Source organism: Cydia pomonella, chromosome 18 (assembly GCF_033807575.1).
Source record: "Cydia pomonella isolate Wapato2018A chromosome 18, ilCydPomo1, whole genome shotgun sequence".
Lineage (NCBI taxonomy): Eukaryota > Metazoa > Arthropoda > Insecta > Lepidoptera > Tortricidae > Cydia > Cydia pomonella.
In genome coordinates this window covers 19372138-19389421 of record NC_084720.1, presented here as the reverse complement: position 1 = coordinate 19389421, position 17284 = coordinate 19372138, and the positions used below count along the sequence as shown (strand labels likewise).

Sequence of the window (17284 nt, the reverse complement as noted above, 5' to 3'; positions counted from 1 at the left end):
CGCGGTCACAATTAGGCTTCAACAGTACTTGTAAGCGAAATAAAATATAAAAATACTATCTAATGAGTAGAGCATTCATTCTTAATCGTAGTAACAAAGATATAATGGGGTAGGTCGGTTGAAGTATTTTGGTATCAGTATAGATTTCAAACGCTTCACATACCTTACTTAATTCTTGCGTCCTAACTTAGGATGCCGCTTACTAGGATCTTGAAAAAAAGTCCTAGTCTGTGGAGTCAGACTCTTACTAAATGCGGTTACAGTTATTTTTTTTCTGGAATCGTATGGCCTGTATAGAACAAAGCTAGAGACAGGTAAAACCTACGCTGGCGCCATCTATAAAAACCTTTGAAAGTTGCCAACTCCATTGAAAACTTGTTAGTAATAGTTATTTACGATACAAGTCTGGGAATGAGCACTTTCCGTGCCTATGACGAAAGTTTAAAGAGCCATATGTATAAGTACTGTAAAACGTTGTACGATACACGTGCACATAGGTAATTCGCTCCCTTCGGTCGTGTATTAATTTCTCACCACTCGTTGCGGATTATAGAACCGTAGATAGGTTATATCAGCGATTCCGGGTTAGACTCATATAATAAGCACAAAGATACTTCCATATCTATTTTTATACCTATAAACATAAAAAATATTTTTTTTATGTCACCCGGGATGATATAAGGATCCTAATGATATATTATGCATCTAAATTGGTTAAGGCATTCAGAAGTTATGGTAGAATAAAGAAACTCACATACATAGGTACATACAAACATGAACTCTGAAAACAACTCCTTTTTTCAGGCAGTCGGGTAAAACAAGGCTGTAAGCCCCAAAAATACTATGCATTTGACATTTTTAAAGACCCCCGTCTTCACTAGCAGCCCCTGCGGCGAAATTAGACGCGCCAGCCCTCAATGAAGCATGTCATTTTAAAATGAAAGCTTAACTGCGATTGTGTGGGATCGGTTGTTGGTGGCGGGTGCGTGTAACTTTTAAGAAACAAATGGACCGCTTTTCCTTACATACGTAATCCCTTTTTCATAAAACTTAGCAACCTTTATCAAATTTTGTCTCTTTCTAACAAACAGAACTGTCAAAATGACGTATAGGGACAAACGTTTATCAACGATTTATTATATTCGACACATTATTGTTCGTTTTTTAGCATTAGAACAAAGGTAAACAATCTTAACGTGTCTTTTTATTGAAAATTATCAAAAAACGCTTTTTAATTTTAATATTTGGTTTAGTCCAAAGCAAAGTAATGTAAATAATCGTATTTGATTTACAATTGATACTTATTTTCTGTGACTTATTTTTCAATAAAAAGACACGTCTAGATAGCTTATCTTGTTTCTAATACTAAAATAAACGAACTATAATATGTATAACGAATACAGTTTTACATAGCTAGGTGTATCATGCTCCATAATATCCCTTTTAGTTTTCTTCTCTAGCCTGTCAGCAAACTACGTTGCGCAGGACATCAAAAAATGTGCAAAACTATTTTTCAAGTTTCGACTTTGACTTTGACTTGCAACATTTGAGTAGTGTCGCATCCCCTACATCGCAGGAAAAATCTTAACACCGCGAGTCAGCCCTGCCGCTCGGGGGAGATAGCGACATCTCTCGGCAATTCGTGTTAGTTTGAGTTTCGACTTGATTTTGATTGCTGATTATAAACGAATTTTACTAATTGTACTAGTTTAGGTGTCACTTGAAAAATAATTAACTGTAATATTTTGTATATTGTAAAGGCGGTCACATATATTTAAACTGATTTGAACCCAATACAGATACTCGTATTCCTGTACAAAAACACAGGTGTCACATACAGATATTATTAAATCTATTGGTGGACTCACCTAATATTGGTGGGTGTCATAGACTATTATTTTTTCGTATGGTTTAATGGTATGTATACTATCAAATACAATGTATGTATTCAGAAAATAAATGCGTCAAATGGTATTCGACAGAAAACAAAATATAAATAAAAAACAAAAACCTATTATGTTAACTGTTTGTTTACACTGAAATAAACATTGAATTGAGTTTTATAGAAAACCAGGATAAAATAAGGTTATTCTTTGATATTATACCTAGATATGTTATGTAAGGGTTTCAGTACCTAATTGTTCATTATTTTTATAATTTAGTTAAAAATACCCGTCAGCAAACTTATTAGCACACGTCGACAAAAAATAAACTTTGATTTAGATTTTTAACCATGAATTATAGCTGCCGACGTCCATAATAATACTGGAAATATTTCATCAGCGGGAGTCAGCCGCACCGCTGCGCGACGCTAGCGACATCTCTTGGAAAACTCAGATACTTTACTCTAAGAGTTAGTTTAGTACATACATAGTTTTGATTATTTATTAAGTTTTTAATTAATTTATTATAAATTACAATTAAATGTTACAGTTACAGTAACCCGAAGTTCCACCAAACTACATACATTTTTGACTGTGGATGAGTTTCGGTCACATTTTCTACTTTTTGTAACTAAATACAAAATGAGAAGTATATTACAGTTTTATACCATAATTTAAAATAACGTATTCAGTACCCCTAGTGTAAATAAATTCGATTTTGAAACGTGACGTACGCGTTTGCGTTTAGCCTCCTTTTGTATTGGATTTAGAAAGAGCGCGCCAAGCGGGACGTTTTGGAAACTCAAAATCCTATACAAAATGAGACTTAACGCAAACACGTTCGTGACGTTATGATGTCGATAAAATTTACACTAGGGGTACTGAAATTAAGTGAATATAAAACTTGAGTATGTATATAGACGCTGTCGGGAAAATAGACATCGAAGATATACCTTTTTAAATGATTTATTTATATATATATTTTCCCAAATGCTAAAAAAAAAACAAAGTGTAGTTTGTTCCGACCCGTCTCTATAATGTAGTGGTTCCCAAAGTTGACTGGGCTCTGACCCACCTAGCAAATACTGCTAAATTCAGGACCCGCCTCTTGGGCGTCTTAAAAAAAGGGCATAAAACATTATTATACACTCGTTTCCACGTATAGTAGTTTCTGGGCCCACATTCTGCTATATTATAATACAACCCTTATACAAGCTAATTGCTTAGGGAGTCAAAAATTTATCATAACTTCTTATATATTTATGGGATTAACACGCGTTTAGCATCGTTTTGATTAGTTCCGACCCCTATACCGCAGGGAAAATCTTAACAGCGCGAGCTAGCCGCGGAGCTTCATCTTAATCCCAAGACCAAGTACCGTTTGGTGAAGGACTTTTGTCAGACTTTTGCTATCATTTTTGACTTTTGTATTGTTATAAATATTATTTTGATCCTTAAAACCGGATCCACTGATACTTATTAAAAACTTGTCATATAAATATATATACGCACCTGAAATCTCTCACTAACAGCATAAGGTATCCCGTAATACCTCCGCTGCCCAGACAGGCTGCGTAGACCTCTCAGCACGCCCTGTTCGACCCGGATCTCGGGCGTGAAGATACACACCACCGCCTTCACGCAACACAGTGCTAGAATACTCCTGCTTCTCATTATGTCCATTCAATGTTAATGTTTACTTGTCAATGCATTTTTTTCACTTGCATTTGTCTACTTACGAGCAAGAGGCAAGTTGAGTGGTCATCTCTCCAAGCTCGATTGTGATTTACGTGATCGATTCTTTCCACCATGGTTTTTAATCGTAGAATAATGATGTCTTAGTCGGAATTTTTGCTGTTTTGATATTTTTGATATTCACATACAAGGATAGGGGAGGGTTTAGAAAAAGACGCTTTTTTAATTATTCTGCGTGACGTAGAAAATATGTTCCGGCTTAACAATAGGGTTGTTTCCATCTACAAATCTTAGGGCAGAATTGTATCCCAATAAATTCTTTTGGATTATAAGAACATGTTAAACTACTTTTACCTGGGGGGGACCTGTAATGACCATATTTTTGTAAATATTGAATTTAAAATATCTTTTAGCACACGTCACGTGACCAAACTCGAAACGTCTTTGAAGATTCTGATGACGTCACAACTCTCGGTATGACACTGTTGACAGTTAGGCGATAAACAACAAATGACAAATGTCAGTTGACAGCTCGTATCTTCTACGTGTGTATGTAGTTATGTGTCAAACCGTAAACTGTGACGTCACACAATTTTCAAAGAGCGTTTCGGGCGTGAAAGCATCCGTCAAAGTATATTTTGTTAATTTAACATATTTAGTTAATATAGAACGTAATACAAGCGTTTCAAAAAATTGGAAACAACCCTATTTGTTTTAGGCATCCAATATACTCATGTACACGACACATGGCATTTTCTAGACTAAGTAGGAAACACTGAACAAACTTCAACTTAAAGATAATATTGTCAAAGAAAAGTAGTCCAAGAAGCACAATCTATGCGGCGGCAATATTGTCCAACACGAACCTGAACACAATAACGACTTCACTTTTGTCTGCACTTCCTATCAAACTTGCCTTTGTGAGATAAAACGAAGTCTGTGCGTCTAGCGAGATGCAACTGCGAGTGCACCGAGGGAAAGTGCAGTGGTTATGCAAGCCAGCTGCAGTGTGCCAGTGTGGGACGCTGATGGCGGTGGAAGGTCAAGTTGTTCTAGAATCAGGATTCAAAAACTGGTTGGACAATTTTATTCTAATAAGGTCGTAGGTTATTTGGTAATAATATAATGATGCTTGTTTTAAGTGCGTTTAAAAAAACTACCTAAAAATCAATGTCGATAGCTAGTAGACTAAGAAATATAATATTTAGTAAAAGGTATTCAAATCGTTTACTCTCAGCCAAAGCGTCCGCAGTGGACGACGACGTTTCATAGTTTAAGTCATTGCTCGGCAGCGGTCGCGTCTTATGAAACCCTATCCATTTGCTCAGAGCCAATTTCATTTCATTTTCAATAGACTGAGCCGAGCTCGACAAACTGTCGAAGGAGCATTCGGAATTTTGTTAATGTTTTTACCCTGGTGTGTACCATAGACTACCTAATGTAACGGCATGTTTGTCGTATACTGAAATGATAAGTATGTCGTATATTAAACGTTTTCACTGCTTCTATCATTACTCGTAGCTCGTCTTTTTCTGTAATTAATTTCACCATTTTACACGACCTCTGTACGCGACGTACGAATGTTTACTATGGAAATGCACTATAGTGGTCTCTCTCACACGCCGGACGCGACCTACGGCATTTGTTGCAGACCCGGGCCTAAAAAGCATTGTGACGCAGCATACGACGTGACGCTGTAAGCGTCCGATGGCGTTTATCGGAGATCACTGTCTAATGTCGACTGGAAAGCCATCCATTTTATCGAACGTTTTGACCAAGGTAGGTCTTATACGACCGGTTTGGCCTAGTGGGTAGTGACCCTGCCTACGAAGCTGATGGTCCCGGGTTCAAATGCTGGTAAGGGCATTTATTCGTGTGATGAGCATGGATATTTGTTCCTGAGTCATGGGTGTTTTCTATGTATTTAAGTATTTATAAATATTTATATATTATATATATCGTTGTCTACGTACCCTCAACACAAGCCTTATTGAGCTTACCGTGGGATTTAGTCAATTTGTGTAATTTGTGTAATAATGTCGTATAATAAAATTTATTAAACGATAAGCAGCTGATTTTGCTAGGTCCCTTGTAATTATTTTAATTTTAATGATATTTCATGTAATATTAAGCTGTTTAAGTGTGTATTAAATAGTTTTAACATTAAGTTTTATGTATACATAATAAGTGAAGTGCTTTAGTGACGTTTACGTGTCTTGTAATATCTCAAATTTGTAGCCGTTATAGGTTATACATTTGAAATCTGTGTTCGCCTTAAAATCCTTTCTGGTTGTTTTTATCACTAGTAATTACTAAGTGTGCGTATAATAAAGCGTAAATCATTGCACAGGGTTAGAACACAGTGTAGACATAGTCAATCGTCACTATTTCATGTAAGTACGTACCTAAATATCACTTGGCTTGAGTAAGCGAATCCTTGTTTTTTTTGGGTTTAATATAATAATAAAAAAAACATCTACAATGCTAACCCGCAGAGCAGCCGCAGCGGCTCGCCAGCAGGAGACTGATAAACTCCAACTTACCTTGCTGGAATTGAAAAAATCCAAGGAATCTTGTGCTCAATTGCTTAGTGAAAGAGAAGACAGTGAGAAGGAACTATTATTAGTACTTAATAGCAATGATAAGCTGAAAAAGCAACTGTGTTCTTTAGAAACTGACTATAATAATGTAAATTCAGAGCGGGCCCAGCTTCAGGAGACGGTTGACAGGTTCACTGAGTGTAGTGCTGCCTATGAGCAGGCCCTGAAGGACATCAACTCATTGGAGAGAGCACTGCACGACGCCCACGAACAAATCTACGAGCTACAGGAGGCCCAAAACAATGTAGCAGCAGCACACACTCAGACCTTATTCGAAGAACTGGTTCGGCCCGACTCTCAGTTGGTTACCGCACCAATTGAAAACCCTGTGGCCACTACAGATTTAGCCAATGATACCACCACACCAAGGTTAGTAAGTTGCAGCGGAAACAAACTAAAGAAATATATTAAATTAAATAGACTTATTAAAAAAAAACAAAAGTTGTCAAAAATAAATAAATTGTTTTTTAAAAAATTGAGATTTTGTAAAGTTAATGTAAGCTTAGTGGATAAGTTAGATTTATACTCTGCTCAGTTAGAACATAGTAAATTACAATATGAAACTGACACACAGACATTAAAATTAAAAGTTCAGAGTTTGGAGGATTCAATTAAATCCTTAGATGCAATAAATGAGAGTTCAAAAAAAGTTATCAATGAATATTCTTTAGCCATGGATGATTTAATATCCCAAATTAGGCAAAATTCAGAGCGGGTTGAGTCTCTGACCAATGGCCAGTCATGTGCTTGTATGCAAATGAATGGTCATTCGTCGAGTGGAGCACTCGAGCCGAACCTGTGTGACAGTTTGACTCCATCACAACAAAATGATAATAGCTCCTTCCACACTACACAACAAAGCACACCTGAACCTAATGTCATTATGTACTGTGATGAAATTGGAAGCAATATGAGCACATTTTTAAACTATTACTTAAAGGGACTTAGTACAATCAACAATTGTCTGCCTCATAGTAGCCTTGAAAATCTCTCAAAACGAATTTTAAATGATAGTACTATTAATTCAAAGACAACACTGCTTATTCTTATGGGGAATAGGGGTAATGTGAATAAAAATAATTTAATAAAATTCTTTGAAAAATTAAAGACACTTATAGTGAATGAAATTATTATTTTCACATTCCCCTATTGTGATCAAATGTCAGAGGCAGAAAATAACACTAGGTGTAAGTTAAATATATTTTTATATAATCTTTGTACATATAGTGATAAGTTTAGTATAATTGACACTAACAAATTTGGTAGCAAATACCATATGCCTATGGTTTTTTGGACTAAAGGTAAGTTATACCTTTCAAATTATTATAAAAGACAAATAGCTTTGTCGCTATCATATTTGTTTGACATTTCTGCCAAAAATTTGGCAGTTTATCCTGCTTCTATTGAGCAGACCGGTATGAACTTGGTTTTGGTTCCAGTCATAACCAATAATTTAAATTAGCTCTTAAGACAAAAGAATCTGTCTCTGGCAATTTAGCTTTTAGTAAATCTGATGAAAAATACTGCAAACATGGAATGTACATCCACCTGGTGCATCAAAACATTCAATGTATTAGAGGAAAAGATTTACAGATTGAACTTTTTTTGAATGATTATAATATTGATATTTTATGTATTACTGAACATTGGTTGAATAATAATGAATTAATGCCTCAATTTAATAATCACCAGGTGGGCAGTTCGTTCACCAGACTTAGTTCCATACATGGTGGGTCATTAATTATATTAAATAGTCAGTTAAAATTTAAGGAACGTAAGGACATTGTATCCATGTCTGTTGAGCGGACTATAGAACTAAGTGCAGTAGAATTGGAGCAATTTATTGTTGTCTGTGCGTATAGGCCGCCTTTAAGTAATTTTGAAATATTTGAAAGCATAATGGAATCCGTCCTACTTAAAATATCACCTTCTAGTAAGAAATTACTTATATGCGGCGACTATAATGTAAATATTTTGGAAAATTCAACAGTAAGTTGTAGATTGTTGAATCTTTTCAAATCATGTAATCTCAACCACATGTTTATGGAGCCTACTAGAGTGACTGCCACTAGTGCCACCTGTATAGATAATATTTTCACTGATATTTTTCCTACCGCTAAAAATGTAATCAGCAAGTTAGAATCAGACCACTTAGGCCAATTAATGGTGTTTGAGGCTGTAAGGAAAAATACCTTGCGAAAACAAATAACTTTTGTACCAGTAACCTCTGACCGCGTGGAACGAATGAAACAAAGTTTAATTCAGGCGCTACCCTTTCTGTCTTCCAACATGAGTCCTAATGATATGTATAATTCATTCTTTCACACTTTTATGGAAAATTATAATGCGATATTTACTACAAAATCGGTCATGGTTAGTGATGCATCAGTTTTTAGTGAGTGGGCTACTGCAGAGTTACATCAACGAAGACGTGCATTGTATGCCTTGTATGAGGAACGGCGGTTCAATACGAGTGATGAATTTAAGGAATATGTTAAACAATATTCGAAGAAGTTTAAAATAGATTGCCATATCGCTAAGCGTAATTATATAAGTCAAACAATAAAAACTAGCTCTGATATAATTAAAACAACGTGGAAAGTAATTAATGTGGAGACTGGTAGATCAAAGCAAAGGATGAAAGATCTTAAACTAAAAATTGATGACAAAATCGTAGATTCCAGTTTAGATGTAGCAACAGAATTTGAAAAATTCTTCACCGAGGTACCAGCTTCCACAACTAAGAACTTAAATTCATCACCCTCGTCTGCCGTTACACTGTTAGAAGAGAATGTCCCAGAATGTACTAGAAACCTTAATTTTGAACATGTGAGTGCCTCAGATATATTAAAGGCGTTTAAATCAATTAATGTAAAAAAAACTAGTGACCTTTGGGGAGTCTCCGTTCATACTGTCAAATCCTTAATAGAAGTTGTAGCGCCTGACCTGGTAGTTATATTTAATAACAGTGTTGACTGCGGTGAGTTTCCTGATCTAATGAAACATAGTAAAGTCACTCCTTTATTTAAATCAGGTAGCACATCCGACCCCACTAACTTTAGACCGATATCAGTGTTACCAACATTCAGCAAAATTTTTGAAAAAATAGTTTTGAGTCAGTTATTGAAACATTTTAACATTAATAATCTAATGCACAACAAACAATTTGGTTTTACACGGGGTCGCTCAACAACCGACGCTGGTGTTGAGCTAATTAAACAGATCTTCGATGCCTGGGAGGAGTCACAGGATGCTTTAGGTATCTTCTGTGACTTATCTAAGGCCTTCGATTGCGTCTGTCATGAAACATTGATCAGGAAACTGCACTATTATGGAGTAAGAGGCTCGGCACTGAATTTAATAAAGTCTTACTTACACGGTAGAATACAAAGGGTTGATGTGAGTGGACAGCGATCACCGGGGTCATTGGTCTCTATGGGTGTACCGCAGGGATCAATATTGGGGCCGTTCCTGTTCCTTATCTACATTAATGACCTGCCTTACCTAGTAAAGACCCACCATGACATAGTATTGTTTGCAGACGATACTTCACTTATTTTCAAAGTCAAACGACAGCAACAAGCTTGCAGTGATGTAAACAATGCTATTTCTAAAGTAGTAAATTGGTTTAATGTTAATAATTTATTGTTAAATGAGAAAAAGACTAAGTGCATTAAGTTTGTTACAAGTCACATAAGGAATGAGCAAACAGGTGTCATTGTCAAGGATGAGGAATTGGAACTAGTAGATAGCACAGTTTTTCTTGGTATAACTTTAGATTCTAAACTACAATGGGGTCCCCATATTGCTAATCTCTCGAATAGACTGAGTTCTGCAGCTTTTGCAGTGAGCAAGATCCGTCAGTTAACAGACGTGAAAACAGCTCGATTAGTTTACTTTAGTTACTTTCATAGCATTATGTCATATGGTATTTTACTATGGGGTAGTGCTTCAGAGATAAATACCATTTTTGTTCTGCAGAAGAGGGCTATTCGTGCAATATATAAAATGTACCATAGAGACACACTTAGAGATAAGTTTAAGGACATTAACATAATGACAGTACACTGTCAATATATTTATGAGAATATTCTGTATGTACATAAAAACATTGCCAGTTTTAAGAAAAACTGTGAAATACATAATATTAATACTAGAAATAAGCATAAGCTCGCAGTGCCCTTCACTAGGCTCCATAAAATTAAGAAATCATTCATGGGTAATTGTGTAAGATTTTACAATAAACTTCCTAATATTATAACTGAATTGTCTGTTAGTAAATTTAAAAATTATGTAAAACGTAAGCTTATCTCTAAAGCCTATTATAGCACACAAGACTACATGAATGATGAAACACCGTGGGATTAAGTGTGATTGTAAAGAATGAATTATTTATTGTTATGTTATTAATGATGAAATTGATAATTCAATGTATATATATACCGTATTTTTTGACATTTAGATTTTATTCTAGAAAGGTTCTAGACTAGTATTTTTATACAATTTTGATGTATGACGATCTTTTTATGAAATTCTTATTATTAAGTTTACCATATCTATAATAGTTCAATGTTTTTTTTAGAACAATAATAACTGCATCAATAAATTGCTCTGATATTTAGATTAAGATGATATTTGTAAAATTTGACGATTTAAAAGTGCTTGTTGCTAGGCCTATTTGAATAAAGAATATTTTGATTTTTTGATTTTGATATTTATACGAATCTACGCTAGATTGCAACAAAAGTGCGGAACTCTACCAAGACGGGCGCATTTCCATGTTCGACCACTTTATAACAATTAGCGACGGGTATTTTTCTTTATTACAGCCGCCAACTTAATTGCTCTAAATAAATGAATTGTCCTCGCTGCGTTTGTTTGCACTCTCATTGGCTGAATGTGCTTTTGCTATTTTTTTTAGTGATTTAAGTGTGTTGTTTAAACATTTAGACTTGATAAAAATTCGAGATAAGGTAAGGTGATCTCTTCATTATTTACCAATGCCTATGTACCTATAAGAGGGCGGTGGGTGCCCTCGAAAATTACTTAGGAGTACAAGAGATAAAATATTCGTCGCGTTAATGAGAGCGGCTCCTAAAACTACGAGTAGTACGATGAGGACAACTGCAGCTTAGGTGAAAAATCCTGCATAAAAGGTAAAAGTCTGCAAATTCGAGGTTTCGTACTCGACTGTTTCCTCCTCCAAAACTTAACCAAACATAACGAAATTTTGAAATCTAAATGATAATGAAATTATCTGTGTTACTCTGTTTTGCTTTTTTGGCTAATTGTTGTCAGTTTTGAATATCACGCTTGTCTTTGCGGCCTAGTCAATTGTGCCGTTTTGGGCAATGTATGTATGTTTATTATTATGTATGTAGGCGTATAAATAAACAAAAATATCAATACCAATCCGCATTGGGCTAGCGTGGGGACTATAGCCCCAGCCCTCTCGCGCATGAGAGGAGGCCTGTGCCCAGCAGTGGGACGTATATAGGCTGAGTTATTATTATTATTATTTATCAAAAAACTAAACAGTCCGACACAGATATTGATAATATTAATCTGTGTTCAAAAAATCATTGCTCATGGGCCAGAAACCACGGAGGAAACAGTCGAGTACGTTTGTATGCAGTCCACTTGCCTCTTGAAGCCGGGTTACCTATCATGGGAGTAAGATTAATGGTCAATTACTTTTATTTAGCAATTTAAAACAATTTGTCAAGTTTCATTTAGTACATATCATAACATAAGAAATTGATAAAGATTTAAAAGATTATATTTTTAAGTAAAGCTTGGAACTGTAGATTTTTTTGAAAATGTCTTGCTTTTTGAGTTGAAATCTTTTACTGAGTATTTTTGCAACAGCGAATATTACAACTGTTACATTAATGTCTTGCTTTTTATCATATTACAAAAAGAGTAGTTGGCGCGACGAAGTTAGTGCCATTATTCAGTCCCATAGTCGTCAGGTAAGTGCGGTTATACGTATCTTAGCCGACAGTTCTATACGAGCAGAAGCACAACTTTTATTCATCATCATATCAGCCCTTTATCATCCACTGCTGAACATTAGACTCTCTTCCAGTACGCCACTTGTCCCGGTCCTGAGCTAATCTCATCCAGAAGTGACCCGCCATCTTCCGAATGTCGTCCACCCAACGAGCCAACGGATGCCAGGGGGTTCTTTCATCCGAAAGCGGCCACCACTCCGTTAAGAGGCTGTCAATACCTAAGGCGCGCACAATGTCTATTTCTATCGGAGTAAATGAGATAGCACTGTCGCATGTTACTGGGCCTGGGCAAGGGAATAATAAGAAAAATATTTAAATAAAAAAAAGTGGATTATTGGTGTAATATTTTACTCAACCACGGTTTAGATATAAATGTTTTGAAATTGTGATTTTAATTGCAGACCCACAAGTCAAAACAATAAAGACAGAACCGTTTAATTGTGATTTTAAAACCAATCTTTGCAATTATTTTCTATCGAGCCGACTTCTTTCAATCATGTATCGAGTACAACCACGGTCTTTGAAATATAATTAATATAAACATATATTTTTCTTACTTGACTAAAACAAATAGTCTTTCTTAAAAAACTGTTTAAGTAACATCAATTTCAAGGACATTGGGTGTTGACAGCCTCTTAACATTTAGAAATAGAAATAGAAAATATTTATTTGGCATAAAATCAAACAAAAACAACAAAGTAAATAATTATACGTAGGTACACCAAATAGGATGCCGCTCAGCATAAGCCGTGTCTTTTAGACGCGGCACTGGTTTTCAGGGCACCCAAACTTAAAAACTAAAACTTAAAACTACATACTTAAAACATTTTAGTCCACCTACCATCACTCTGCCTAGCAACATGTCACACCCGACTCCATTTTAGTTTGGTAATGACGCAACCCAACGTCTAGCACCTTGTCGCGGCGACGGATCTCGATATTCCTTACTCGAACTTGAAGCTTGATACCGAGCATGGCGTGCTCCATGGTTCTTTGTGCTACACGGATTCAATGCACAGCCTTCTTGTTGAGCGTCCATGTCTCTGCTAACATTCCACAATGCCTAGAAACTTGCATTAGGTTAGCGGAAATGCTGTGACCTGTCTCAGGATGTCCGCTAATACAATTTTTATTACTTACACCTTATTACTGAACTCTTCTGTTCCGTGCGTATTGTCAACATGACCACTACAGTTGTAAAACTACCTCCAACTCCGGGTTCCGGCAAGTTTCTTTGCCACCGACGGCGGCCATGTTGCCAACATGCCAACTTGCCTTGTGACGAGTATGTGATTGGTTTATCGATGCTCATCAAGAGCTATCTCTTCTGTTCCCTGCGTATTGTAACATAACCAATACAGGAGGCAGTCGTAACTACCTTAAACTTCGAGTTACGGCAATTTGCCTCGCGACCGACGGCGGCCGCCATGTTGCCAACTTGCTTTGTAAGTTGTGACGAGTATGTGATTGATGTAATCCACGAGGCTGATTCGAATATTTTGAATTTACGAATTGACAGTTATATCTCGCTTGTCATAATAACTTTTATTCTATAATTAAATTAATTTAAAACATGGCTCATGAAAGCTTTGAAACATCTCGCTTGTACATCTCGCTCGTACGTATAAGTATATAGCGAGCCTGATTGAAATTTAACAATAAGTTAAGGTTTTGTCTGCATTCGAAATGAAGTGAAAATTGTGCTTGAGATACGCGAAAATCACCAACATGATTGTCAAGGTTGTCAAAACCAGACCAAAACCATAGCAAACTGTTGACTTAGAATCAACCTCTATACGTGAACTCACGTATATTTGACATACGTGTCAAAAAACACATAAGTGTGTCAAAATCCTTTCCGTTGTCTTGTTTTTTGTCCCCAAAAATTTTTGACACCGTAGAGTTTTTTGTATGGGGTAAAATTTAGTTTTTAATTTTTCTCACGTTAATTATAATCTACAGCTAGAAAGACATGCCGTAGCACTCGACGTTTTTTTAATTATTTGATTAAAGACAAAAATACAAGCGTGACAGAGTGGTCAGAAATAAGACAACGAAAAAAATTTGACTCAAGTACCATTATTGGCAATAGTCGCATTTGAATTGCATCAAAACTTGGTCGACGGAATGTCAATACCACTTCAAAGACGTAAAACGAGTCCTACGAACGACGAACGTTTTTATAAGGAGTTCTAGTAAAAGAGGAGCTATTCAGGATGGAATAGGAATGGCGTACAACGAAAATATCTACCAGTACTTTGAGTGAGGTGTGAGAAGACTCTTTATTAATTATTAATTTAAACCTTTACGCAGTTCGAATAGCAATTTGTAGTAAATAAGGGGATATTTTCCTGGGCCTTAATGTCACCATTAAGGCCCAGTAAATTTTTTTTTTTTTTTTTTTTTTTTTATTTATTATAACATTAAAATATAAAATATGTGTACCACAAAACAAAATATTCGCCAGACTGCGAGACAGTTTGTTGGCGATGAGCTCGCTCGTTATACTTATAAAAAGGTACATAATTTTGCACTGTCCTACCGTCCCGGCATGGCCAATTTTTTTTTTTTTTTTTTTTTTTTTTTTTTTTTTTTTTTTTTTTTTTTTTTTTTTTTTTTTTTTTTTTAGACTAAGTTAATATTTTGGTAATTTCAGGTGACAGATTATTTATAGTTGGTCAAGCAAATCTTGTCAGTAGAAAAACGCGGCAAATTTAAAAAATCGCGGGCTAGCAACACTGTGTTCGAATAATTCCAAAATCGCGTGTAATCTGTGTTTTATCTGTAGAATGTGGATCGTCCATCTTGTTTGTTTACATTCCGAATCGGTGCTAATTCAAGAGAAATTTCTGCTCCCAGCATTAAAATAAATATCAATATATTAAATAATATTGTGCATGACCATAAGCAAAGTCAAGATGCCTACAATGTAAGTAAAATCATGCTCGTTGATCTTAACCATTAGAAAATTTTGAGGTTATGATAATTACTGCAAGATCCCGGAGAATTTTTAAGATAATGTGCAGTTTTTTCTGTTTCAGGGTTAAAAGGCTTAAATAAAGATAAAACGTATGCCTAAATATATCCAATAAGACCACGAATTGTGCCCTCGAAACCGCAACTGATTCGATTGTTCCCAATATCAACAGACGAAGTCCTCAAATATTTTCAAAGGTAACTTTTTTAAACAATCTTAAGACGTTTAAGAACCTTGATTATACCTACTTTCTTTCGCAACATCTACCTAATACTTCCATATGTTTGTTGCAGGATTAAAACTCGCCCAATATAAGGCGTTCGTAAAAGTTTCTCTTCATACAAAACTTACCTACGGGGGTTTACGTACATACGTGTACAACGCAAACAAGACGAAAAATAAACTTGTTAATTAAAAAAACTAAAAAAATTGGGACAATAGTTTAGATTATTATTGTAAAAGTTGTCCGTTTGTTAATCATCACGAAAATATATTATTTAGGCTGATTTGTTTCATGCACTCAGCCATTGCACATGTATACCTATGGAAAATCCTAGTTTATACTTTCCGAAGTCGGTATGTACCTATTTAAGAGAAGTTTTAAGTCGCTTTACCTGTTTGTTCAATAAATTAAAATAATTTATTCAGTGTGCATAATTTTAGAAAAATATTTTAACATTTAAATCATACCTTCTTTTATCCAGAAACAATATAACTCCATATTACTCACATGAGTGGAAGTTGTTAAGTTTCCATTGTCAAGGTATCTTTTATTAATATTTTGAGTACCTGAAATTGTGTCAGTTCCTGACAAGTCTTGAATAGACTAATGTGAAAGTTAATAAAATTTCTTAACAGCATTCTCCTGATATCTAAATGACTTTTTTAAATATCTACATATAAAATATGATCTAGCCGATACATGTAAATATCTAACATTTTTAGCCTGTATAAAAACAGTAGTGTGAGCAAAACCTTACCAAGCTAGCATGTAAGAGTGGTCTCAGAGATATTGGAATATCTCTGTACTATAAATTAGGCAAATTGCTTTAGACTAAGTTTTATGTGTAACTACTACTATAAGAATAAATTTTGAAACTTGGAATGGAAACTTTAAACTTGAAATTACAAATTTTCAAACAGATCTGTTTTATACTTAAGATGCAATAAGTGACTAGGTACAAAGTATTCTGATGCTTGGTTGGAGTGGACCAGTAACATTGGTAACCAACTTAATGATATTTTTTCAATGAATGGCCTGAATTAAGTGTAAGTAAGCTAAAGTGACCCGTATCTTAATTGCCTTGAAATTAAATGAAGACCAAAATATCTGCAGTTGTGTTTTATTTATTTTTAATCTGTATATTTATATAAGTATATAGTAAAATCATTTCAAAATTACACTGGTATGTGAATGTGACATTGTTCAAGAGAAATACTCTAATTTACAATTAACAAGTGGCATAATTATTTTCTTTGGGCTTCTTCAGTTTCTGAACTGATGTTAAAAACAGCTTTCTACCGTGGTGCTCATGTTCTCTTTGCTCCCTATTTGTCTTCTAAGTTTGCTAAAACAGAATAAAACCATATCAAAATGATGTAAATAGTCCAGATATTTGATATTTAATAAGCCCTGCAATTGTGACAAGAATAGTTACAGTGATACCCTACCAGGGCTACCGCTGCCAGTGATGGCTCAGGGGTTACTTACCTAGGTTTTAATATTTACCTAAAAAAAACAATGGATTGTTTTATTCTAGTTAAATTCAGTAGTATAGGTACCTACTAACAGCTCGTTTGGTAAAAAGTACTCAAGTGCAAATGCCTTAACCTTTACATTTATTTAGCTATGACATCTTCATGTTTAAGTTGAATATATATGTAGCAGATCTGCTCCTAAGCATACCAAAGGTTAAGAATGCGAGCGCTCGCCTTTTGCGTCCACCTTTTAAGCATACAAACCTTTATTTTAATTCAATCTATTGATATATTTTTCGATTGTACCTACCTAAATATGTCTAATTAGCTTTTGAAGGTTGCATAAAGGAGCATTTGTATTGCATTTTATCGTGATATATCTTTAATATTGAATTCCAACCGAGAAATCTGATAATA

The 17284-nt window shown here is 35.0% G+C and overlaps 1 protein-coding gene across 1 annotated transcript in view; it reads right to left on the bottom strand.

Moving 5' to 3' along the window:
- Nucleotides 1-17284, bottom strand: part of LOC133527921 (uncharacterized) — a 56629-nt gene that overhangs the window by 3292 nt on the left and 36053 nt on the right. Inside the window, exons 5-6 of the mRNA XM_061865117.1 lie at nucleotides 6122-6125; nucleotides 3396-3552 (exon numbers count right to left, since the gene is read on the bottom strand). Coding sequence (XP_061721101.1) covers nucleotides 3396-3552; nucleotides 6122-6125 — 161 coding nt within the window. The remainder of the gene's footprint in view (nucleotides 1-3395; nucleotides 3553-6121; nucleotides 6126-17284) is intronic.